Source organism: Xyrauchen texanus, chromosome 3, assembly GCF_025860055.1.
Source record: "Xyrauchen texanus isolate HMW12.3.18 chromosome 3, RBS_HiC_50CHRs, whole genome shotgun sequence".
In the NCBI taxonomy this organism is placed as follows: Eukaryota; Metazoa; Chordata; class Actinopteri; order Cypriniformes; family Catostomidae; genus Xyrauchen; species Xyrauchen texanus.
Window position 1 is genome coordinate 32,484,275 of NC_068278.1, and position 24,673 is coordinate 32,508,947.

The 24,673-nt window shown below is 40.5% G+C and overlaps 1 protein-coding gene across 5 annotated transcripts in view; it reads right to left on the reverse strand.

Annotated features, from left to right (window-relative positions):
* The window catches only part of stard8 (StAR-related lipid transfer (START) domain containing 8), an 80,422-nt gene that overhangs the window by 37,427 nt on the left and 18,322 nt on the right, over positions 1-24,673 (reverse strand). For 4 of the 5 annotated variants that reach the window (XM_052105361.1, XM_052105356.1, XM_052105351.1 and 1 more), the window contains one exon: positions 416-487. In XM_052105361.1, coding sequence (XP_051961321.1) covers positions 416-487 — 72 coding nt within the window. Of the gene's footprint in view, positions 1-415; positions 488-2,831; positions 2,877-3,447; positions 4,457-24,673 lie in introns of all 5 variants that reach the window. The other variant, XM_052105372.1, reaches the window with a different exon arrangement.

Here is a 24,673-nt window from a genome sequence, read left to right on the forward strand (position 1 = left end):
AAATGATGATAGGGCCTAACTATTCCTTTAAGTTTACTTCAAGTTTAAAAAAAGATTGTTGTCACTATCAATATAAATTTAATGTAAGGTAGACCATGTGTATTCAACAAATTATTTTCCTATCACTTATCCTCAAACACAACAATAATATTTAAGCTTTTAGCGGTGGAGTGCTTCCATCCATTCAGCCATGGACAGGAACACAGAGAGAGAGAGAGAGAGAGAGAGAAAAATGTACCTCTGAGCCTTTCTACAATGACAAGACAGGGGCATCAGGAACTTCAGAAGAAATGTAGAAAATAACACTGACTTAGGCTAACAAAATTTTGAGGAGGTATAGGGTGAATGAAAGGGATAGATAATAATGTGGAAATAGAGGGATGAGAAGACTTTTATGGAATGAGATTTTAATTACCTTCATAAAGCTGAGCATATTGAGGAAATCCTGCTGCTCTCAGCCAATCGCAAGCCTCCTTCGCCTCAAGCTCTGTGAGAGAAAGAGAATTAAGTTGAAAAAATATTTGTGTTCAGCAGAAAAAATAAGGTCATACACATCTGGGATGGCAAGAGGGTGACTACATGATGAGAGAATTTTCATTTATTATCCCTTTAAATGAACCTGCATGCATAATAACTATAAAAACAATTAGGAAAATGTTGTTTAAATTATTTAGATAGAGTATAGTATACTGTGTAGTCACACAACCAGAAATGCCACATTTGTGTCTCATGTTAACTGCCCATATATTAGTATAAAGATTCTAAAAATACAGGACCTGCAGCGCTAACTATTATCTAACAGTGCTGTTTTTTTTAGTAGATAGCAGTTTCTTCTGATTTCTGAATTAATTTGACCATGAAGAAATTGTTAATATATTAGGAAGAAGGAAATAACAGTACACAGCTGTCCAGCAACCATCAGTGGTCCAAGAATCAAATCAATTACATAGTGTATAGTAAATAAGACATTTAATTATAGCACACGTGAAGCGCTTTTACTTTGAAGTTATCCAGCGAGAGTAGCAGCAATCTCCTGAGTTTAAATGGCCGGAATTGCCTCCTTGGATTTTCACAGACTGACGATCATGATTTGTGAAATAGAGGAACTTTTGATCCTGATACTGAAGTTTTTGATTCTGGTTGATAGGATACCTGCTTCAGAGGAAGATATTAGATGAGTGCTCGACGTGAAAAAAAACACTGGATTTTCGAGAGGTTCGTGAATTACATCAATTTAAATGAGATATCTGCATTTTTGCAGACAGTACATTATAGATGTTTTATTTATAATTGCTTTTATCATTAGAAAAGTAAAAAGTAACAGGGAGCTGTTGAGGAGAGGCTGGTGGAATACGTGCTTCAGAGGAAAATACAGTATTTGAGCTCTCCAAAAGATGCTGGATCTGCTCTTTTGTGTGAAGTTTATTTTATACGTCTTAAATGAGATATGTGCATATTTGCAGACAGTATTAGATTTATTGATTTTTGCTAACTGATCTTTGCAATTGCGATTACTTTGTCCTCAAAAGCCCTCATTTTTTCAATAAAACTCTGTTTCCAAGTAGACTGATTAAAAAAGTCCTGTGAGCCAATGAGATTTATGCTGATAGTTTGATAAAGCATTTTCCAATTTTGTGTGCTATGTGCATCAGACGTTAGAGCAGCCCATGGGCGTGCCGTCTGAGACTACTGGTCACTTCAATATGCAAAAAACATTGCCTGAATGGCAATAGGAGAATGAAGTGGCATATTTGGCTGGTTTTGTGTGAAACAAAGACGATAGTACAGACTGGAAGATGTAGAATCAGTCAGATGATCATTATAACAAAACAAAACCAGACAGGGTGATCAGGTCCTTGAAGTTAAAGGGGTGTTATTTGAACCTGAACATTTTTCATTTGTAATGATCGAGAATTTATTAATGATAACAAGTTAACAAAGAACATGAAAGATGAGCTTGCGCCTGTTATTGAAGTCATTATAAAAGTAATCCATAAGACTCTAGTTGTTTACTCTTCTGAAGTGACCCAGATGGTTTAGTGTGAGAACAGACTAAAATCTAATTCATTTTTCATCTTAACAGCGGTCTCCTTGTTGATCATGATTTCAAGCTCAATTACACGTCCTATAGCGCCATCTAGTGCTAGGTGGTGTATGTTAGTTTGAAATCATGATTGCGCCTAGAGACTGCAATGGCTAGATGTACAGTGAAAAAGGAGTTATATTTTGGTCTATTCTCACCAAAAAAAAAATTGGATCGCTTCAGAAGACATTGTTAAAACCACTGGAGTTGTATAATTAGTTTTAAGCTAACTTTATCTCCTTTTTGGAGCGTCAAAGGCATGATCACCATTCACTTGCACCATTGTGAACCATTATTTGATCTGTTTGGTCAAGGGACTGGCAATGTGAGAATATAGGCACTTCTCCTTTGGGCAGAAGGATTCTCTTTGCTTTTTCCAGTGTGGTGCAGCAAAATCAGGATTATAATAAACTGACTGAGCAAGAGACCAAACGTAAGTCGCCACGTTTGCAATCGTACCATACCGAACCATGTTGACGTGGAGATGCAACTGGAACCTTTACTCACCATGCTCGGAATTGTTCGGCCCGAATGAGTAAAAGCACTTTATGTTTGCCTCAATACATTTCTTATGTGAGCTATTCATCAACAAACCCAGGCATTTCTTTCAGATGTCTAGACGCACTTCCCAAATGCTATTTCATACTGTAATTACCCTCTAAACCACTGTTTATCAACATTTAGATGTTGGTAATTGACTAACTCATGACAAAGTGAAGTGACTGGCCCAGAAAAAATGACTCCTTACATCATAGTATCTTATCCAAATCCATCAGGACACAATCCAACAAATCTGAAGAGTAATTAAATGGATTCCATTATCATACAATCTCATTAAAAACATGATTTAAACCTGTCAGATGATGCATTCAACAGAGAAATTGAAATACATAAGGAAGAGAGAGAGATTTACCAATGTTAAATAATGTCAAGCACACAAACTTAAAATAAAATAAAAAATGTATTACAATATTAAAATACAGTTCATTAAAAAAAACAAAGATTCTTTAAAAAGCAAAATCACAAGACTTAAAAATAATTACATAAAACATTTATTAATACACCACTTTCATCTAAAAGACTCCAAGTCATCAATCAGCTGATAATAAATCAACTCAAATTTTCTTAACAAACAAATGGTCATTTTTGTTTGCCTAAAAAGGAAAATTAACAAAACATGAATTTATTTTCTATTCCTATTATTACATATTTAGGACCATAAATAAAACACATAGGGCTGAAGACTCTCCTGGAGTCTGACACCACCCCACAAGTTTGTATCACAAAAAATCCGGTCTCACACAATTTAAAAACAAATGAAACACTGATTCTTGTACACCACAAAAAGGACAACCCTCTCCCACCTGTGGATCAAAATATGCTCTGTCTCTGTTCATAGTTATTATACAATGCACAATCTTCCACTGAAGATCTCCAAATGTTTTCTCAATAGGAGGCTTGTACAAGGTCCTCCAGCTACATTTAGGGGAAAATATTAATCCAAAAACCTCATGCCAGCAAGATTCTCTGACATTCTCAAGAGCAGGCAGATGTAGGTAGTCCTTTCACACAGTCCATAATGTCCTTTCTTCCAGTGTCTCCAAAAGAACCCAACATAGGGGTTACAACAGATAACAGCAAGCCAGCTTCTACTTCCTGCCAATCTCCAGCTGCAACTTGTATTCGCAGCTCTGGGAAGATAGAGATATCCACTCCTGGATTACAAGTTTCTAAAGAAAGTCTGTAGTCTGGCGCAATGAATCAGAAATTTGGGTCAGCAATCTTTTAGCCATACAAATTGATCTTATGCCAAGTCTGTGAACTAAAGACTCTGTAGAGATCCATCCCTTCAATGACAATAAATGTCCAAGTTTTGTGACCTTTGCAGATAAAATAACTTTTCTTAGAGCAGCTGAATTTAAAATATCAAACAAAGTCAAGTCCAAGGCAAGGTTGAAAAGTAAAGGTTCTTCTCTCAGCCTTAAAGCTTAATTCCATTTAGCGCCCGTGAAAAATTAACAAGAGTCCATGAATTTAAAACAGACCTATAAAAGGCAGTTAAGCCTGACAAATCCAGTCTGTTAATGTCCATAAGGAAAATATGCTGATCAAACATCATCTTGCCTGCTCTCCTCAAAATGGCACAGGCTGCATCATGCCAACTCTCAATTCTGGATTTGATGTCAATTAGGCCTTGTCCACCCTCCTGTCTGGGCAGATATAAAACAGAAGCTTTCAACCAGTGCTGACCCAACCAGAAAAAAATCCACAAGGTGTTGTTGAAGCTCTCTAACCAGGTCCTCCGGAGGTTCAATGATCATTTTGTGCCATAGGGATGAGGCAACCAGGTTATCGCAGATCAACACCATTCCCCTGTAGGATAACATTGGCAGCAGTCATTTCCAGTGAGACAATGGAGCACATAATTTCTCACAAGACCCTCCCAATTTTGTCTCCTGTACTCTTCAGTGCCTAAAACACCCTGTGGCAGGGCGGAGGGCTGGGCTGGGTTGTGATCATACACACCCGGTCCCTTATCAGGCTAATCAAGCCTCTGAGAGGGATAAAGGACCGGGTGTGTATGATCACGACCCGGACCCGCCCTCCGCCCTGCCACACACCCCTAAATATTTAAAACCAGCCATACTCCCATTTTAAACCACCAGGTAGAAAGAGACTTTTTAACCACACCATAAGGCATAACACATTTCCCATTAAATTTTAGCATAAGTAGCTTTTCCATAAACCTCTATACTCACTCTCAAAAAATTTATATTGAATATAGGCACTTCTCCTTTGGACAGAACGATTCCCTTCACTTTTTCCAGTGTGGTGCAGAAAAATCAGGATTATAATAAACTGTCTGAGCAAGAGACCAAACGTGAGTCGCCACGTTTGCAATCGGACCATACCGAACCATGTTGACATGGAGATCCAACTGGAACCATTACTCACCATGCTCAGAATTGTTTGGCCCGAAGGAGTAAAAGTGATTTATGTTTGCCTCAATAATTTTCTTTAAATGTGAGCTATTCATCTAAGGTCTCATTGTGAAATCTAAATGGGTAATCATGAAACAAACCCAGGCATTTCTGTCAGACATCTAGACACACTTTCCAAATGCCATTTCATACTGTAACTACCCTATAAACCACTGCTTATTGCTATTTAGATATTGGTAATTGACTGACTCAGTCGTCAGACCCTTTAAGCAAACACATGACAAAGTGAAGTGACTGGCCCAGAGAAAATGAATATTGGCATGATAGTATCTTATCCACATCCATCAGGACACATTCAAACTGAATGTCAGCTTCATATCTGAAGAGTAATTAAATGGATTCCATTATCATACAATCTCATTAAAAACATGATTTAAACCTGTCAGATGATGCATTCAACAAAGAAATTAAAATACATAAGGAAGAGAGATTCAGAGAAAAAACAATGGAGATTCCCATCACTTTGGATTTCACTCATGTAATTAATATTCCAGTACAGATCTCTATCAATAGAGGGACAAGAGACATTTCACACTTCATGTGTAATAAGAGGCATGGAACACTCTTTGATTTTGTTGATGTGAGATTGACAGAACAAAGCAGTGTTTAGTACGTACACAAGACTAGTAAGTTAGAGGAACTGTATAATGATAAAATCCTTGTTTGGAGAAGGATGGCATACGTTTTTTAATTAAATATAGTGATTTGGAATAGGGAGGCATAACAAGGTCTTTTGCTTTGTTGAAGCCATTTTGGGGGAGTGGGGGTGGGAAATACACAATATGCAAATAGCAGATCAGCATTTGATGAAACCACGATTAACGTGAATGTGTACACTGAAAGGCAAAAACAATATATCTTTGTGCAGTATGAATAACAATATGACGATTAGATAAACAGGTCACATTAGCATACAAATTCAGAGTGTGGACCCTTGTCAACTGGTCAATGAGACCCACAAGTAAGCGGATTAGCTAATGACATAACAGCATAAGGCAAGGGGCAGCAAAGCAACATTTTTCAATAGAATAACCCTGCCAAATAATTGATGCTGTGGCATCAACTTGACAAGCTATGAAAAGGCAACAACCTAAAGGACTTCTATGTGTCTGTGTGCGTGAGCCACTCCGAGACAGCTTGCAAGCTTTGCCAGAAACGGTCTTTGTCTTCATAAGCAGGCTTTGCTTACATGGCTGTCAGAGCCATTCTGGCTTTGAAACTCCACCCTATTTAACAGCCATGTGCTGAAAGTCCTTCAAGACAAACTCTGGCACACTGAAGCAAGAGTACTTTCAAATTAACAGATTAAATGACACTGAACTTGTACAATGACTGTTGGAATGACAGACCCTAGGCCTAACCTACAAGGTACACTGACAGTGAATAAATTGCTGAAGGTGGCAGTCTCTCTCTTGATTGTTGTTTTTTGTGAAATTATAATATATATATATGTGTGTGTGTGTGTGTGTGTGTGTGTGTGTGTGTGTGTGTGTGTGTGTGTGTGTGTGTGTGTGTTTATTTAGCACTTTGTAAGACCTTTACAACTAAACTATATTTTAGAAATGCTTCTTCCAGCATTGCATAATGAAAAATGTGCAAATACTTTTGTGACTTGCTACATCCTTTTGACCCAGAAACACAAAATAGTTTTATATGCACTATAATAAGAAAGAAAGTCTAAGCTTCTAAAATGTAGTTATTATATTTCTACTTCAAACTGTGTATGGATATAATCATTAACATTTTGGCTGACATAATCATTGAAATTATTTTCTTCTTACTATAGTGAATAAAACTCAAAATGTGTCTTTGGGACAAAGTGACTTAAAATGATGCAACAGGTCACTTAAGTAAATTAGAATTTTTTAAAAATGTTTTCACTAAGCCAAAGTGATGCATTGTGTGTCGATTAATAACAAAAACCATTAAAAAAAAAACTATTCAATCTGGTGAGGTAAAAAAAAAAAACATTTAACAAATCCCATTCTTTCACAAAAGTGTGTAAAAGTAAAGGTGAAAAGATAAAAGTATATTCTGGAAGCATACAGAAACAGACAAAACCATATTTACAATTCAAATGCCAGCAGAAATCAGAAATCTCATATCTGAAAATGTAGATCTATAAGCCAAATCTGGCATACATGCACATATGAACACGATTGGTCATGTACACACACTTTTCATTCCTATGATCAGATCAGCTTCCTTTGTTTCCTGCCTCCATGCTCAGCCCCCTCTAACATTCCACAACTCCCCAACTCCCAGTAGTGCTCTGGGATTTCCCGCCCAGATGCCCACATTTCTGCTGCCTCTATATAACACACTTAAAGTCATCAAACACACTGCCTGAAAATCCATCCAAATGCTGCTTAAAAACTATATCTACAAATATGCTATAGTATATGAAAACAGAATCAGTTCATCATCATTACTTTCCTTTTTGTCCCCAGCCCATCACTAATTACTACTGCTGCTATTATTAGTAGTAGTAAAATGGAATCTTTAACATTGATGGAACAATTAAAGGGTTCAAAATGGCATGAAACATAAACAGATTCCTGTGGTTGCTTCTCATCTCAGGAAAGGTGGAAAGCCCCTAACTGAAGTGTTTCTTCTTTCCTCTCCTTCTCCACTACCCCTCCCATGCTTTTCCTTTCCACACTCCTCCCTCTTTCTCTGTTCAATAAACAGGATGTCTAAAGGATTCAATAATTAAAAGTAGAAAGGAGGGGATAATAGAGCAGAGGGTCTTAAGGTTTGTGTGCATGTGCTTGTGTGTGTTGGGGGGTATTCTATGTATTATAATTTTTTACCTATGGATGCGTGATATGGCCAAAAATATTAATCACAATATTCTTTTTCATACTATTTGATATCAATATTTATCACAATATACATTCACATTTGCACATTTTGTTTGAAGAAAAGAAGAAAAAAAAAATCCTAAAGAGTCAAAATAGTCTATACAAATCTGCCTTGGGTGACCAGAGACAAACAAAGCAGTGGTGTCTGAAGGATCTTCCACCAAAATATAAAAATATTTTATAAGATTTTATAGTTTACCAATCAAGTGCAGTTTGATATGAATGTTGAAAGATTATATGTTTGTGTTGAAGCATAATGACAGCATATAATTTTTACATTTAAATTATTTTTATATTTCGTTTCATTCAGATATCCCATTATGGGGGCATAGAAGCCCTTGTGACTGAAGAATGTTATTGTATGGGGGTTTAGGGGTATCCACTGAGAGAAAATGTAAAAGTCTGAATGGACCATTTTTATATTTTCATTAAAGTGAGAAAGACTAGGCTACAAACTAGTCATTTTATTGTTTTTCCTTGTCATCCATGCCAGACATGATGACATCTGATTAATAATTAAAAAAAAAAATAGAACAGAAATCGATTTGTTTATTATTAAAGGCTTTTTTTTAAAAAAAAGCTACATTTAGAAGGAAAAAATGTTATGGTTTAAGCGCTCTGGAACCACGTTAACTTATGCGGCGCCTTATGTCTCCTCACATGCGAGGAATAGAGGCAGCGACTGCAGAGCGGGACAGGGCATAAATGAAGCTTGTCCAGCGATAGAGAAACATATTCAAGAATACAGCACAGAAAGATCAGATATGGTGTACACAGCACTGTTGTTTGTTGTGCTGCACTCTTAAACATTGCTGATAATTTACTTCAAAATATCAACAGTATAATCCTGTTATTTTTAAATGCAGTACATTACTGTTAATTTTGGTTGGTTAAGTGACTTTAACATAATATTACGGTATTTTACAGTATTGATTGCTCAAAGGATAGAAAACAGTACTTTACAGTATTTTTTGCCTTTCATTTTGGGAACACAAATCTACAGTGAGCCCACACATGTTTAAGTGTTGATTTTTTTCACCTATCGTCAACTTCTGAATTAACAGGTGAGTGCCCTTTTGCTTTGCTTTTATCATAGCCAGAATACATCACATTTGTGTTGAACTCATATTGTGCTGTGATAATGATTTGGTAGCCTTACCTGCCATCACATCCCAATATCAACTAATTAAACTCTGTGTAACGTTATATTTCTGTCTTTAAGCCCAAGATCTTTCTTTGTTTTACTAAAACGGTTTTCTTTAAGTGATTTGTTGTCGGACTGAGTAATGCACTGGACTTGGGTTCATTTTAAAATTTTCATGTCAGATTTGAGATTGGAGCTGACACACAAATCAGTGCAGGTAGAAACGCCTTACTCAAGCGGTCAGTGTGGTCAGCTAACATTAACAACTTCAAAGTTCAGATCTGGGCTGCAAATCGCAAAAGCATTGTAAACTTAAAAAAACATTGGTGGCAATCATTTCTATAATCCATTTACATTGCATAATAAGTATATAACACTTTTGGGAAACGCAGCTGCACAGTTGCTAATGTTAAGTTTTATGCAGGGATGCATGCTATTCCTTCTCTTTTAATCTGAAAACATTGGTGATACTGGAATGGTATCTAAAGTTTAAACACTTGTTTCAGAGGGAAGGCAACTGTGACACGTAGAGTGCAGCTGGATTTCTGAATCGGATCTTCCATATTGCAAGGTGAGTTTCATAAAAAAAGTTTCATTTAAATAATATTCCATTGCGGTCTCTGTAGCGTACTGAAATGACAGGCAACAGCCACAGCAGCTGATGACACTCAACTCCTCGACTGATACTCCTTGGTACGTATAGAAGTATATATATTTTTTTCTTTTTATGATTACAAAAGCCACCAGGGTGTTTTCGGCATTTCAACAAAAGTGTTTTCTTCTTCTTCACAAGACTTAACAATATTGGGGGAAAATTACACATTTTGACATTAATATCTGTCCCGACCAGTCCATGATCAACATATTAAAATGCATTTCGTATGTTAAAAGAACAAGGCTCATCTGTGAATGGGTAAAATATGTGACATCGTGTCAATGATGATATGGGGTTTCTATGTAAAGTTTCAGGTGAAACACCAGGAAGATGTATTCACCACTGGATGATCAGCCTTGAGGGGCACATTTGTGAAAGCATCCAACCAACTTTTCTGTCTGGGCTTGCTGCTGCCTTTTCTACTTACTACACCTTAAATATTCAGTACCAAGATTATGCTGCATGCACACTGGAATTCATTCAAAGGTTAGCTGCTTAGATGCTTACATCCTTCAGCTGTTACTATGTGATATGGGTATTTTGAGGACCTTGTGTTGCTCACGTTTCATTTCACTAGACATGTACAACTGCACAAAAGATCTAATTGCTGGAGCTTGTTAAAGAAATTGTTTACCCAAAAATGAAAATTATCTCATTATTTACTCACCTTGATACTATCCCAAATATATATGATTTTGTTTTTCTTCAGCAGAACACAAATTAAGACTTTGAGAAAAAAAAAATCCAAGCTCTGAAGGGCATACAGTGCAAGAGAATGGGTGCCAAAACTATGAAGTTAAAAAACACAGAAAATAAATTCTAATGACTCCAATGACTTATTAAATGTCTTCTGAAGCGATCTCATCAGTTTGGGTTGACGACAGACCAAAATGTTATTCCTTTTTTACTACAAATCTTGACTTCAGCAGTCTCCTTGGCAATCATGATTTCAAGCTTGATTAAACTTCCTAGTGCTTGACAAATGGGTAGAACCACTAGATGGCACAAGGAAGTGTCATCAAGCTTGAAATCGACCATGCCTGTAAACTGCAATGGCAAACTGCATTGGCAAGATGTATAGTGAAGGAGTTACATTTTGGTCTGTTCTCAACTATAACTGATGATATCACTTCAGAAGACATTTAATAAATCATTGGAGTCATTTGAATAGCTTTTCCGTGTTTTTTGAACTTCATAGTTTTGGCATTCATTCCCTTGAATTGGCACGTCAGAGCCCTGATTTCCTTCTAAAAATCTTTGTTTGTGTTCTGATGATGATAGAAAATCATACACATTTGGCATGGCATTAAGGTGAGTAAATGATGATTGAATTTAAATTTTTGGGTGAACTATTCCTTTAAAAAACTCTCCTGACACTAATCAGGGCAAAGCAAACTACCACTTTCTCTGAACAATGTTTACACACACACACACACACACACACACACACACACACACACACACACACACACACACACACACACACACACACACACACACACACACACACACACAGTAGTGTTTCCATGTTTTATGGGGACTTTCCATAGACATAATGGTTTTTATACTGTACAAACTTTATATTCTATCCCCTAAACCTAACCCTACCCCTAAACCTAACCCTCACAGAAAACATTCTGCATTTTTACATTTTCAAAAAACATAATTTAGTATGATTTATAAGCTGTTTTCCTCATGGGGACCGACAAAATGTCCCCACAAGGTCAAAAATTTCGGGTTTTACTGAGAGAGTTTTTTTACTGAGAGAATGAGAGTTTTTTTTTTATTTAAATAATCACTGTGCAGTGCTAGAGCAAGGCATTTAGAACCTGGTTAAACAGGATTGCGGGTGATTAGTGAATACGATTTTAACACTGAGATACAGTGTGCAAAATGGGTCACAAAACATTAGTGAATTCGTCCCTGACTAACATGCATGTATAACATCTATACAACCCAAATACATGTCTGTCACAGCTCTGAGCTATATAAAGCTCTTCTGGGAATAATGATAGAGGGAGTGTTGTATCAGCATTCCTCTCACAACTGTTTTAACAGAACCCCTTTGAGACTGTACAGCATTAATATGGGTGATGAAATAAGTGTCTCTGTGTGTTGTACCACACAGCTCTGTAACATGTCACATTAGACATACAGGTAGGCTAATTCCACATTATTCTAATGAGCCCCAAAGACATGGTTGCCGGTTAGACATGCAGGGAGATATCCAAATTCTCTCCTTAAAAGAATTTTCCCTAAACAGAGGAGGAACTTTCATGTATAAACATCAAATATACATCAAATTGGCTGCACCGATTCACAAACTTTCAATCATGTGTACACATTTTTATAGGTATTAATGTTTTATTTATTTTATGACTTTATTCACAATCGACTGAACTCATGTTGCAATAACGACCGTAAGGCATCAATGACTTCCAAACAAAGTTGACAATGCAGCAGCAATTCAATAACATTTTGATATTTAATATTTGATCAGTTGACTGTAAATAACTTTATTTAATTTCCGTTAACTTTTTGATTTCCTTCCGTTTGGCACACATGAAAGACAACACTTGTGTTCTGAATTAAACATGTTGACAGCAGCTTCATCTTTCTTTTGTTATTAAGACCTGCCAAGAAACCAGCATAAACGGATATTTAAGAGCCTCTACTAGAAGAGTTTTGACTTCTGTGTTTTCAGACTTTTTAATTGTTTCTTCAGTGTTTCCCTCTCCGTCCTTTGGTACTTCCATAGTTTATTCATTAAAGAGATTTAAGTAAGAATTTCCTTATGTAGTAAATTAACATCCATCTTATCCATACATAAGATGGATGTATCTTAAATGTATTTAAGTTTATTTTTCTTACCCAAATTGTATTTTCTTGTTTTTAGCAAAAATCGAACAAAGTTTATTTATGTATATATTTTTAAAACAAAATAATAATACAAAATTGAAAAAGGGCAATAAAATATGCTTAATTCAAGATGTATTTTCTGAAAGTCTTACTATTTTGTCTCATCTTGCTTTAACCCTTGTGCATCCTTGTGGACATTTTTGGCTTTTTCAGTTTTGTTTTTTTGATAACTTTGTCTGTGTTAATGCTAACTGCATAAAATTTTCCACAGGTGTGAATTTTTATTGGAATTTTAATATTTCACCCTATTTTCTTTAAAAAATATATTTTTTGCACTAGTTACACAAAATACTCCCTCTTAGCTTCGTTTTGGACAAAAATGGCACATTGAAACCCATTAAAACTGCGATTTTTAATCCCAGTGCCATTTAACTATAAAATTATGCAATCTTGTTTAACATGTTTTCATTATGTTGGCAAGGCTTCAAAATTTACATTTTAAATATTTTTTACCAGATCGTGCCATTTTTTCAGGTTTGGCATATCATACGCTTTTGTTGTTGTTTTCTGCTGTTTTTGGCTTATGCATATTATAGAGCCAATTAGATACATTATGAATATATAATTGTGTGAGTGTGTTGGTATGGATTTCAGAGTGTGGTTTGTATGTGTCTGAGGCTCTAATAATAAAAATAAAAAAAATTCTGTTTAGCATCTATTAAATTGAAAATAATTATAATTATTATATTTTTTTATAAAAAAACAACAGTGGCATTATGTAAACAAACCAGCGTTTAAAGGGTTAAAATTCTAAAAATGAATGAATGTTTGGTCATTATGATTAGAGCTGATGCTGGTTAAAAAAATTATGTCAGTGAAAGTGGAAAAAAATATAAATCTATAATATTTTTATGACAGTTTTTGGACATGGACATTTTTGTCCATAATGAACCTATGTGTAACTTTTTTTAATTGATGCACAAGGGTTAAGTAAATGCATCTTGTTTTAAATATGTCTAGATATTGTTCAGGAAAAAATACTGATCAAGAAAATTATTTTTACAATGAACACAGCACAAAAAGCTTGTTGCAGTGTATTATTTTGGTATTTTAAATGACCAAAATATGCCATAGTTATAGCTATATAAATCAATTTTGATAAAGCAAATGTTGTTTGTGCCAACACAATGCTTTTAAATGGAAACCAAACAATATTATATGGTTTAGCCCTCTGAGAATTGGAAAGATATCTGACCCCTTGAAAGTCTTGAGGAGAATGGTCTCTCTAAAGCCAGCTGTTCACTTACTAACTCAAAAAAATGTGATCACACATATCAACTGTCTCACCACTCCTTACTTGTGGGTCAGTCACACTCACCGCTCAGAAATGGAAGAGGAATCATGAGCAAGTGTCCCTGACATTTCTCACAGATTCCGTTAATAATTGCAACTGCTCATCTTGGCAGCAAACCGACATGAAGCTAACCAAAATAAGAACAGGAGAGCCAAGGGAACAACCAATTGTAATATTCTGAATTAGGATACTTTACACTGTAAATGCATGTGGTATGTATTTGTCCCTTTGGGCTTCTTGTAGAAAGTATGTTCATGCGTGCTGTCAGGCTCTTATCAGATTTTGAGAAAAAAAGATTGACATTAAATAAAAACAGACTGATCTGCCACCCAAAGGAGTGTTTCTGCTTTTATACTTTAGTAATTTATGTTACGCAAACGACAGAAAAAAGCACTATAATAAAAGTTCTAAAAATTTTATATAATCATCAAGGCCATCAATGGACATCTTGCTGTTTGTGAAATGTGTGTGAATTGTGCAGATACTATAGTTTGTTAGTTCTTCAACATGAATGAAAGGATGAGAAGGAGCTCACCATTCACAGAAATGACACAAGAGTCACCCCACTGACTGCTAAAGAGTAATTACTACCTGTATACTGTAAATTACTGATCAACATTGGTGGCTAAATCTATTAATGGGCAACTAGCTTAAAACAAACAAAATTGTAAATGAAACTGGAAAAACACCCAAATTTAAAGCTGAATTATGTAAATAAACAATGTTTTCAAAACAGCTTTCTGAATATGCCCCGTTGTCTGCTGTTGAATAAACAGTCAGATAGTCCCGCCCCCAGCTCACGCCATTAGATGAGTTGATCTTGTTGGGGGGATCTAAGCAGGTCGCTCAAAACAAACAAACATTTTTATAGTTCCACAGAGACAGTGTTTACAGTTTTCGAGAAAAATAATCTATCAATGGCTCACTTACAGTATAGTTGTCTCGGCAAATTAAGCTGGGAAAGAAGGAAAAAAGTTACATACTTCAGCTTTAAACACCCATCAGTTTTCAAATACTCCACAGAATGACCCGGCGAAAGTTTCACGCAAAATGTCCGCGTGGAGCCTGGTTTTAATTGAGCCCTTGCATGTTGTGGGCATATGTGTGGGCACACATCCGTATGGGCTCATGGTCAAAAGAGTATATTTTGAAAGGCTGAGCATTCAACCAAGCATGAGACAGAAAAGTAAGCGGAAAAACAAAGTATAACCTAGCCTCAAGGTGACGTTAGCTGTAGAATTAGTTCAACATTCTAAATAACAACTTGGCTAAATGTTAATATATTCCAACCAAATACAGGTACAGAAATTGCGGAGGCATTTTAAAACCTTCTGATGAGTATGATGGAGGTCTGGATTAGGGCAAAATAACTTCAATAACTAACAATTGAAATAAACACCGTGCTTAATAAGATACCCACCCACTCACACCCCCTCAGCCCCAAACCACACACAGAGCTGCACTGAGCGGGTGAGAGTGATTGGTAGTAAGCCGAAGTAATCCCTGCTGCATGAACAAAACAAACCTGAATTAGACAGAGGCGTTTAAATCAGTAAAACCCCTGCAGCAGGGGAGAGAAATAACACTGAATGGCTACCAAATAATAACACATAAGCTACCAAAACTCAGAATGCCTGAGAGAGCAGTGGAAAAGTATTACATCTCATTTGAAAAGGCTTTAAATGCCCGTAAAGTTAACAAGTACAGTTTTTCAACATGAGTGCTACACTCTAGCATCACAAGTGTGTGTGCATGTGTTTCTCTTACGAGAGGTTCTCTCGTATTGCGTAAGCTAGCTTACGCTACGGGAAAGATTCATCTTTTCTGAGATATTGAAGCCAAAAAATTATCCTTAATTTTGTATCATTTGTCAACGCAGTGCAGCAACTGCAGACCTTGAGCGGGCTAGCTAGCGAGCTCATTGGTTGCCCTGCGGCAACTGCTGCAGCCTATAGATGAACTTGGGCGAACTCGCGTCCAATGAGAGGCGTCCAGCGCTTACTGCATCAAAGCCCGCCAAAATGAGCGTGGCTAGAGTGCATATAAGCGTAGTTCGTAGGCTGGAACCCTGATTTTCATCTCTTCAGCGAAGCTCTTCGCATCTCTGAACTGGAAGCCGCGTCACCGTTCGAGGGGCATCTAGCAAGCTTGGACAGCGCTCGAAGAAGCCGGCCGTCTCCGCCACCTTCAGCCATCCTGCGAGCTACGCCATCCGGCGACGTATCCTTTTTTTTGAGCAAGCAAGTTCTTAACGAACTTCACAAAAGAGTAACGAGCATCTTTTTTAAGATGCCTCACACCACTTGCGCTTCATGCCGCGCCCCTCTCAGCGCCGGAGACCGCCACATCATCTGCGCTCTCTGCCTGGGACTGGGGCATGCAGAGCTCCCTTCCTGCCGGAACTCCACACTGAGCTTGCAAAGTCTTGGAACGCGCCTTTCTCGGCCAGGATCCGTTCCCACGTCTCCATGTCTCCACCCCTCTCGCTTCGGTGGACGGCGCCACCGAGAAGGGCTACTCCTCCATCCCCCCGGTCGAGGATTCGGTAGCAGCACACCTTTGCCCGCCCTCCGCGAGATGGTGGTCTAAGCCCGTGCTCCCGTCTAAGGCCTGCAGAGCAACATCCGCCTATGTTGGCCGCACCTATTCCGCCCCCCCGCGGGCCTCGGTCTAAGGTTGCGCTGAAAACTAAGGTTGCGCTGAAAGTCCTCCTAGCCTTGTTGAAAAAACGACGGCTCAGTCCCGCCGCGGCCGGACCACCGTCAAAGCTTCGCCCCCTGTCAGTCCCCCTCTCTCAGGCTACTACAGTGGTGGATTCAGCAGCCAACAAGCCGGTGATACTGCCCGCTTGCCTGCACTCAAACGGCGTTTTCACGGCGACTCAAAGAAATCTTGTAAAGAGCAAACATGCCTTGTGTGTAGAAAATGTGCCCACAATCCAGTGTTCACCCCTACACACGAGCATTACACTTCCCGTGTTCCTATCAGAGCCCACTCACATAAAGCGGACACAGCCCGCTCGAGTGTTAGAGTCAATAAATGCGCCCACGAATCCGTGCGCGCGGCCCTTCTCTGGCCGCTCTGTCACACGACCAGCCTTATGTGTAGAGAATGTGCCCACAATCCAGTGTTCACCTCTACACACAAGCATTACACTTCCCGTGTCCCGATCAGAGCCCACTCACATAAAGCGGACACAGCCCGCTCGAGTGTTAGAGTCAATAAACGCGCTCACGAATACGTGCGCGCGCCCATTCTCTGCCCGCTCTGTCACACGGCCAGCAAACACTTCTCTGTATGTAAGTCCCGTGCCCGTGACTATGCTCGCGCATCACTTAACAGATGTGACTCTTTCCCCATTCACCTCAATCGGGAAGCCTGTCCCTGCTGTCTGCGAGCAGTCATGCATAAGCACAGTAAGCGCGCTCACACATTCTGTTCAGCGCGCTGTGTGCAGCAATCAGGGCAATTTGGCCATTCACCCTCTAGTGTTATGCTTCAAAGCGTGGAAAGCTATCCCAGGGATATCCAAATGGGTGTTAAGCACAATAAAACAGGGCTATTTGCTATTCTATTCGCTTCAGAGCGCGGCTCGAAACTATTGTGAACACGGAAGCAGCCTGCATGCTTCGTTCAGAAATAGCAAACCTTCTGTGCAAAAGGGCCATAGAGAAAGTGCCGCCTTCGCTGAGCGATTCGGGGTTTTACAGCCGTTATTTTCTTGTTCCCAAGAAAGACGGTGGCCTCAGACCAATATTAGATTTCAACGGTATGAACAAGGTGCTTGCAAAAAGACCGTTCAAAATGCTTACAATCAGGAAACTCCTCGCGCATACGCGCCAGGGGGACTGGTTTATTTCTCTCGATCTGAAAGATGCCTACTTTCAGATTCAGATAAATCCCGTCACAGGCCATTCTTGAGATTCGCCGGACGGCCAGGTTTATCAATACACCGTCCTTCCGTTCGTTCTGTCTTTAGCACCCCGTACTTTCACGAAGTGCATGGATGCGGCGCACGCACCCCTGCGGAGTCAGGGCTTGCGAATTCTGAACTATTTGGACGACTGGCTGATTATGGCACAGTCACATACGGAGCTTCTGTCTCACAGAACAGTTCTCCTCAGCCATCTGAACAGTTTGGGTCTTGCAGTCAATTGGACCAAGTGCTCACTACAGCCCAGTCAGGCAATTTCCTTCCTTGGAATAGAACTAGACTCCGTGGCAATGACGGCTTGCTTATCTACACAGCGCGCGCGCCGTGTTCAGCGACTAGCCGCGTCCTTTCAGATGAACAGCCTCACGCCTCTGAAAAAATTTCAGAGTGCTAGGTTACATGGCCTCAGCCGCAGCAGTACTTCAGCTGGGTTTACTGCGCATGCGCCCGCTTCAGCATTGGCTAAACACCTGCGAGTCTCACCGGGCTTGGGCCACAGTCCGCCAGCCGATCAAGGTGACTCAGACCTGTATTTCAGCTCTGCAGCCCTGGACAGTGGCCGAATGGTATCAGCGGGGAGTGACGATGGGAGCTGTATCACGCCGAAAAGTCATCTCGACAGACGCGTCCAACACGGGTTGGGGCGCGGTCTGCGAGGGCTCTCCGGTTTTTGGCCTATGGTCAGTTCAGGAAAAGCTCCTTCACATAAATTGTCTGGAAATGATAGCGGTCGAGTGCGCGCATGCGCTTTCTCCCGGTCATTCAGGGTCACCACGTCCTGGTCCGCTCGGACAACAGATCTGTGGTATCCTACCTAAACCGTCAGGGCGGTGTCAGATCCAGGAACCTCTTCCATCTGACCAAACGCATACTGAGTTGGTCCCAGTGCCACCTGCACTCGCTGAGGGCGACGCGCGTGCCAGGCCACCTGAGCGACGGCCCAGACAGACTGTCCAGAGACAATATTCCTCCAGGGGAATGGTCCCTGCACGCTCAAACAGTCCAGAAGTTATGGCATATTCGGCAGAGCAGAGATAGACCTCTTTAGCGTCAGAAGAGAACTCTCACTGCCCAATATTCTTCTCGAGCGAGGGCAGCTGGCCCAGGACTGGCCCAACCGCCCGCTTACGCCTTCCCTCCCGTCTCGCTATTGCCACAGGTAATGCAGAGGATCAGGGAAGCAGCGTCACTCGGTGCTCCTCATAGCCCCGCGTCGGAGAATCAGACATGGTTCCCGGAGCTTACGCAGCTGTCACTGACAGCGCCGTGGCCCATCCCAGTGAGAGCAGATCTCCTCTCTCAAGCTCGCGGCACGATCTGGCATCCCCACCCAGAGCTGGGCGCTGCACGCGTGGGTGATCAACGACTACCCGTCGCTCTGCCAGAAGGGGTAATAAACACCATCATACACGCTAGAGCCCCTTCCACGAGAAGACTCTATGGTCTGTGTTTTCAAAATGGTGCACCGACAGAGACCTGGACCCACGGACATGTGGGGTGTCGTCGCTGCTCGTGTTTTTACAAGAGCTGCTGGATAAGGGCAGATCCCCATCCACGCTCAAAGTGTATGTGGCGGCCGTCGCAGCGTTCGCTGAACCCCTGCACGGCCAGTCACTGGGAAAAAACGAGCTGGTCATCCGCTTCCTCAAGGGAGCTAGAAGGATGAACCCCCCCCCGCGCCCCCCATCGGTTCCTATCTGGGATCTTTCTATAGTTCTTGAAACTATGAAAGCCCCCCCTTTCGAACCTCTTCAATCCGTGGATTTGAAATACCTTTCACTCAAAACCGTTTTTCTGCCCTGTCATCAGTCAAACGTGTGGGAGACCTTCACGCGCTGTCTGTCAGCGCTGCGTGTCTTGAGTTCGGACCAAGTGACTCCAAGATCATTTTAAAGCCTAGACACGGCTATGTTCCCAAGGTGATCGGTACTCCTTTCAGAGCACAGGTCATTTCCCTATCGGCGCTGCCAGCAACCGATAGCGAACGCGACGCCAATCTCCTTTGCCCAGTCAGAGCACTGAGATTGTATACTGCGTGCTCCGCCTCTTTCAGACGCTCTGAGCAGCTTTTCGTTTCGTTCAGAGGGCGCACCAAAGGTCTCGCCGCCTCGAAACAGACACTGTCTAGATGGATAGTGGACGCTATTGCTGCCGCATACGCGTCAAAAGACCTGCCATGCCCGTTGGGCATTAGGGCTCACTCCACTAGAGGCATGGCCTCATCGTGGGCATGGTCCAGCGGGATATCCATTCACGACATATGTGTGGCAGCGGGCTGGGCTTCCCCCTCCACCTTTGTCAGATTTTACAATCTGGAAGTGCCCGCCCTGCAGGCAAAACTACTAGCGGTTTAATACGCTACAGCTCCCCTGGTGAGCTGCACTGATGGGACTCATTCCACACAGACCGGCACCGCCGCTCTGTCGTTCCCTTCCCACTATGTGCTTATGTATTACACACACACACACACTGGCCCGCACTCTTGCCGGCCAAATATTATTTCCCCACTCACAAGGGCTCCCCTGGGTCCCCCCACCCCCGGGTCCCCCCACCCCCGGGGCTCATGCAGTGGATGCTTGGCGCGCACGGCGTTGACAATGGGTTCCCGTGGCGTAAGCTAGCTTACGTATCTGAGAGAACCTCTCGTGAAGAGAACGAATCGGTTACCTAACGTAACCTCGGTTCTCTCTAGATGAGGAACAGTATTGCGTAGCCGACGTGCTTTCGCGCCACGCAGCGACTTTCAGCTTCATTCAATGAAAACCAGGGTTCCAGACTACGCTTATATGCACTCTAGCCACGCCCATTTTGGCGGCCTTTGATGCAGTAAGCGCGCGGAAGCCTCTCATTGGACGTGAGTTCGCCCAAGTTCGTCTATAGGCTGCAGCAGTTGCCGCAGAGCAACCAATGAGCTCTCTAGCTAGCCCGCTCAAGGTCTGCAGTTGCTGCACTGCGTTGACAAATGATACAAAATTAAGGATAATTTTTTGGCTTCAATATCTCAGAAAAGATTAATCTTTCCCGTAGCGTAAGCTAGCTTACGCAATACTCGTTCCCTCATCTAGAGAGAACCGAGGTTACGTTAGGTAACCGATTCGTTGTAGCGGTGTTAGGGGTAGTGAACTTTGGTAAACTGAATTTAGTGTGAAACTGCGGTGTGCTGGGAGAGGACCTTACTTCATACTCTGTGTGTATGTTTCTTGTTTAAAGGTTGTTTCTTCATGGTTTAAGGTGGCCAAAATTATATTTTATGTGTGTGTAATAGAGTGACAAAAAGCCAAAAGAAATGATAGGGGGGAAAAGGATAGTTGGTAGCATTGAGTAATGGAAGATGCAATCAAATTACTTCCCTATTTGGAAATATTTCATCCAGAGGCAAAGTTTGGGAGTGCCAGCGGCTAGAGATGCATTTTTTCTTTTTTATCACAGTTTGAGCGTGTGAATAAAACAAATGAAAAGTGTAATTTTTTAATTATTGTTTTTGATACAATGGTGTAGTATTCTCTTCAAACAATGGATGTTATTATTACACACTACACTATAACACAATGGATGCTAGTATTACACACTACACTATAACACAAAGGTTTGGATACCTACTCATTCTTATTATCATAACTGTTTTCCACATTTAAAAAAAATTGTAAAGTCATAAAAACTATGAAATAACAGAAATTCAATTCTGGTAATTATGTAGCTACCAAAACTACTATAATTATAGCATCTTAAAAGTAGATCGCCATTGTCTAAATTACAGCTCAACACAGTCTGGGTATTCTCTTAACCAACTTCATGAGGTATCAAGTTGTGGTTGACCGATATATAGCAGAGGCCTAAAAATCAGACAATATTTGGTATTTTAAAATTAAAACGCATTTTATGATAGCATGGATCAAAACGGTGTCCCTTTGAATCATAAATGTTACGCAACAGTCAATCTGTGACACTCAAAGCAGGTGATCCGGCCAGAGTAAACAGGGAGTAGTCAGTAGATTGCTGCTTTCACCAGATGCGCACAAGAGCATTAGAGAAACTTTAAAGTAAAAGCGCTTCACATGCTATAATACATGTCATATATATGCGGAATGCTTTGAAAACAGCATTGAAAGAGTTCCAATATATGCTGGCTGATTTTCCTTCACTACTGGGTCCAACTCGTCCATTAAAACACAATTCATTAAAACACATCCATTAGGCACAATTCATATTTTCCTACAAAACTCCTTTCAAGCATTTAGGAATAAACCTTTAAATCTAAAGGTTTGTAACATTATGAGAAACATAAATTCTATAAAGTATGTCCAAAGTTTTGTCTGGTAGTAAATTTTTGCTTTTGTACCAGCACTTCGGTCTTCCACTGCCAGTCTACACTTTGTCTTGTTTTGTATCTTTATATTCTGAATAAGGCCCCTTAAAGATCGCCATAGTCTTTACAACCAGCGAGTACCATGCCCTCCTCATCACAGTGCCCTAAGCCACAAATTCATGTGATATTGTGATATATTTCTTTTTATGTGAGATTTCTGATAATTCTATGATGTCTTTGTGTTTCTGAGTCTAAAAGGTCATCATACATTTTTCAGACACAGTGTGTTCCTGAAGTCTCCATATATTTCTAAAGATTTCCTTTGTCCTTCATAAGTATTTCTCTGTAGTTTCAGGGAGGGTTTCTCAAGGCTCTCTATGTTTCTAAAGAATTTCCACAGAGCATCACTTTGTTCCTGAGAAATATAAGTGTATTGTGAACAAGCTGTGATTAACTGCTGTGGACAATCTCTGAAGAGGATTTATTCATTTCTGGATACTTGCAGTACATGTACAGCACACACTGTACATGTATGATTCTTCTCAGTTTATACATACCAAGAGTCTTGGTGTATCTGATTGGACATCACATTATTTGTCAGATAATTGGATAATTTGTACACATGCTGTTAACACTTTCTCACCCTTCACCTCAGTTCTGTATCATGTCAGTCATAAGATTTGTGTGATTGGATGTAGTTCAACAAACATGACCTCACAGTAAATCAGCATGTTAAACCGGCATCACACTAGCCGATTCTGATAATTTTTTAGGTGTTAGATTAATTAACATAATCGCCGGCTAGGTGGAGGGAGACGATGTGCACATTAGTGTCTGCCAGAGGGAGGTCATTAAACACTTAACCGCCAAGACTCCCTGCTGAGTTAATGGTTCCAGCAACAGAACAAATATCCAACATAGGGAAAAAAAAAAGAAATCGCTGTCACCGAGGTGGACTCTTGTGTTCTCCTCAAGTGACCAATGAGCTGCTTCTTTAACTAAAGAACTGACAAGTCATCAAGCTTTCATCACATTCAGCTGCATATCATTGCAAATGCTGATTATAATCCATGTGATTTTGTCACCAATAATTTTTTGTCAACAGTCTGATTTTACGAAAATGTATTTCTTTACTCACTGAAAGCTTTCTATGGACATATACACAATCATCCAATTTCACAATGTAAAGTTTCTCCATGAATCACTTCCTAAATCACTCTTTTACAATCTCTCACACGGTACTTCTGTTGTTATTTTGGCAAGTTCCATATGACAGAGAATAGAGAGAGTGAGTTGTTGTGAGTTGGTTTGGGTGTCACCCCTCCACCATTTTTAATCAGACTGAAGGGAGTGAGGTTTGTGTGGCACCAGCTTTTTCTTGGTGAAGTCGTTAGTCCAGGCTTTAGGTGCAGGGTCTGGCCTACTGGGTCTGGGGCGCGACTCGAGGGCTGCAGCTTCTTTGGTGGAGTAAATCCATGGGCCCTGCCACTTGAGGGGAATGGCAGCCTGACTTCCTGGCCCGTCGGCCACGAAGCACGCTGTCATCCCCGAGATTGCGGGGAGTAGGTCTGGGGGTGCATCTAACCCTACCTGCTCCATTACTGGACCTGCGAGGATGCCACCGTGCATGCATTTGGAGATAGAAGCCAGCCTCCCGAGGAGAGGCAGCAGTGATGAGGTTATTTTCACATCAGATGCGCCTCATTATCTGCTTCCAAATGGGGCCTCTCTCCTGCCTACTCCCGTAGTGAGCCTGGCTGAAGGACGGCCCTCAGAAGAGGCAGGACGACGATGACGTGAGGGAGGGGGCGAGTCGTTCCGCCACAAATCCAAGTTTTCTTGATAAAACGGCACCTTTCCATACAAATATGAACAACTGTTTTGTGTTTGACTTGATTAGGAGTCGTCTCGCATTCTGTGTTCATCTTTCTCAATGTCAGCCAGCTAGAGTGCCGTGGACACAGATATTTACATACCGCAATATAGACTGCATTGAAAAATCTGCCGGAAGACACTATATCGTTGCCACGATATATATCACCATACTACCCCAGCCCTAGTAAACAGCATCTTTGGTTTTTTAGATAAGTCTGGTTTGACAAGATGTCTAACTCTTAATCTGGGAGTAAGTAGTTCTAAGCAAGAAGCCTTTAGATAGAAACATCTGCTGTATGAATACATAGCATATGTCAAGTGTGTGTATGTGCGTGTGGAAGGAAATGCTGTGTGTGTTTGGCTGAATACAGTTCATTGTTCTTAGTGGCTCCTTGGCTTCTACCCACAATTCCAAAGTCCACCTCCACTTGCCCTAATTACACTTTTTTCATGTACCAATCCTGCATTCTGCTTCTCTCTTTTTTCCTCTTACATTTCACCACTTCTTCTCCCCAAACAAACAAATAGCATTCCTTACTAACTGACATCAGGTTCAAGGTTCACAGGACAAATTCTGACAACACTTAGAGTAATAAG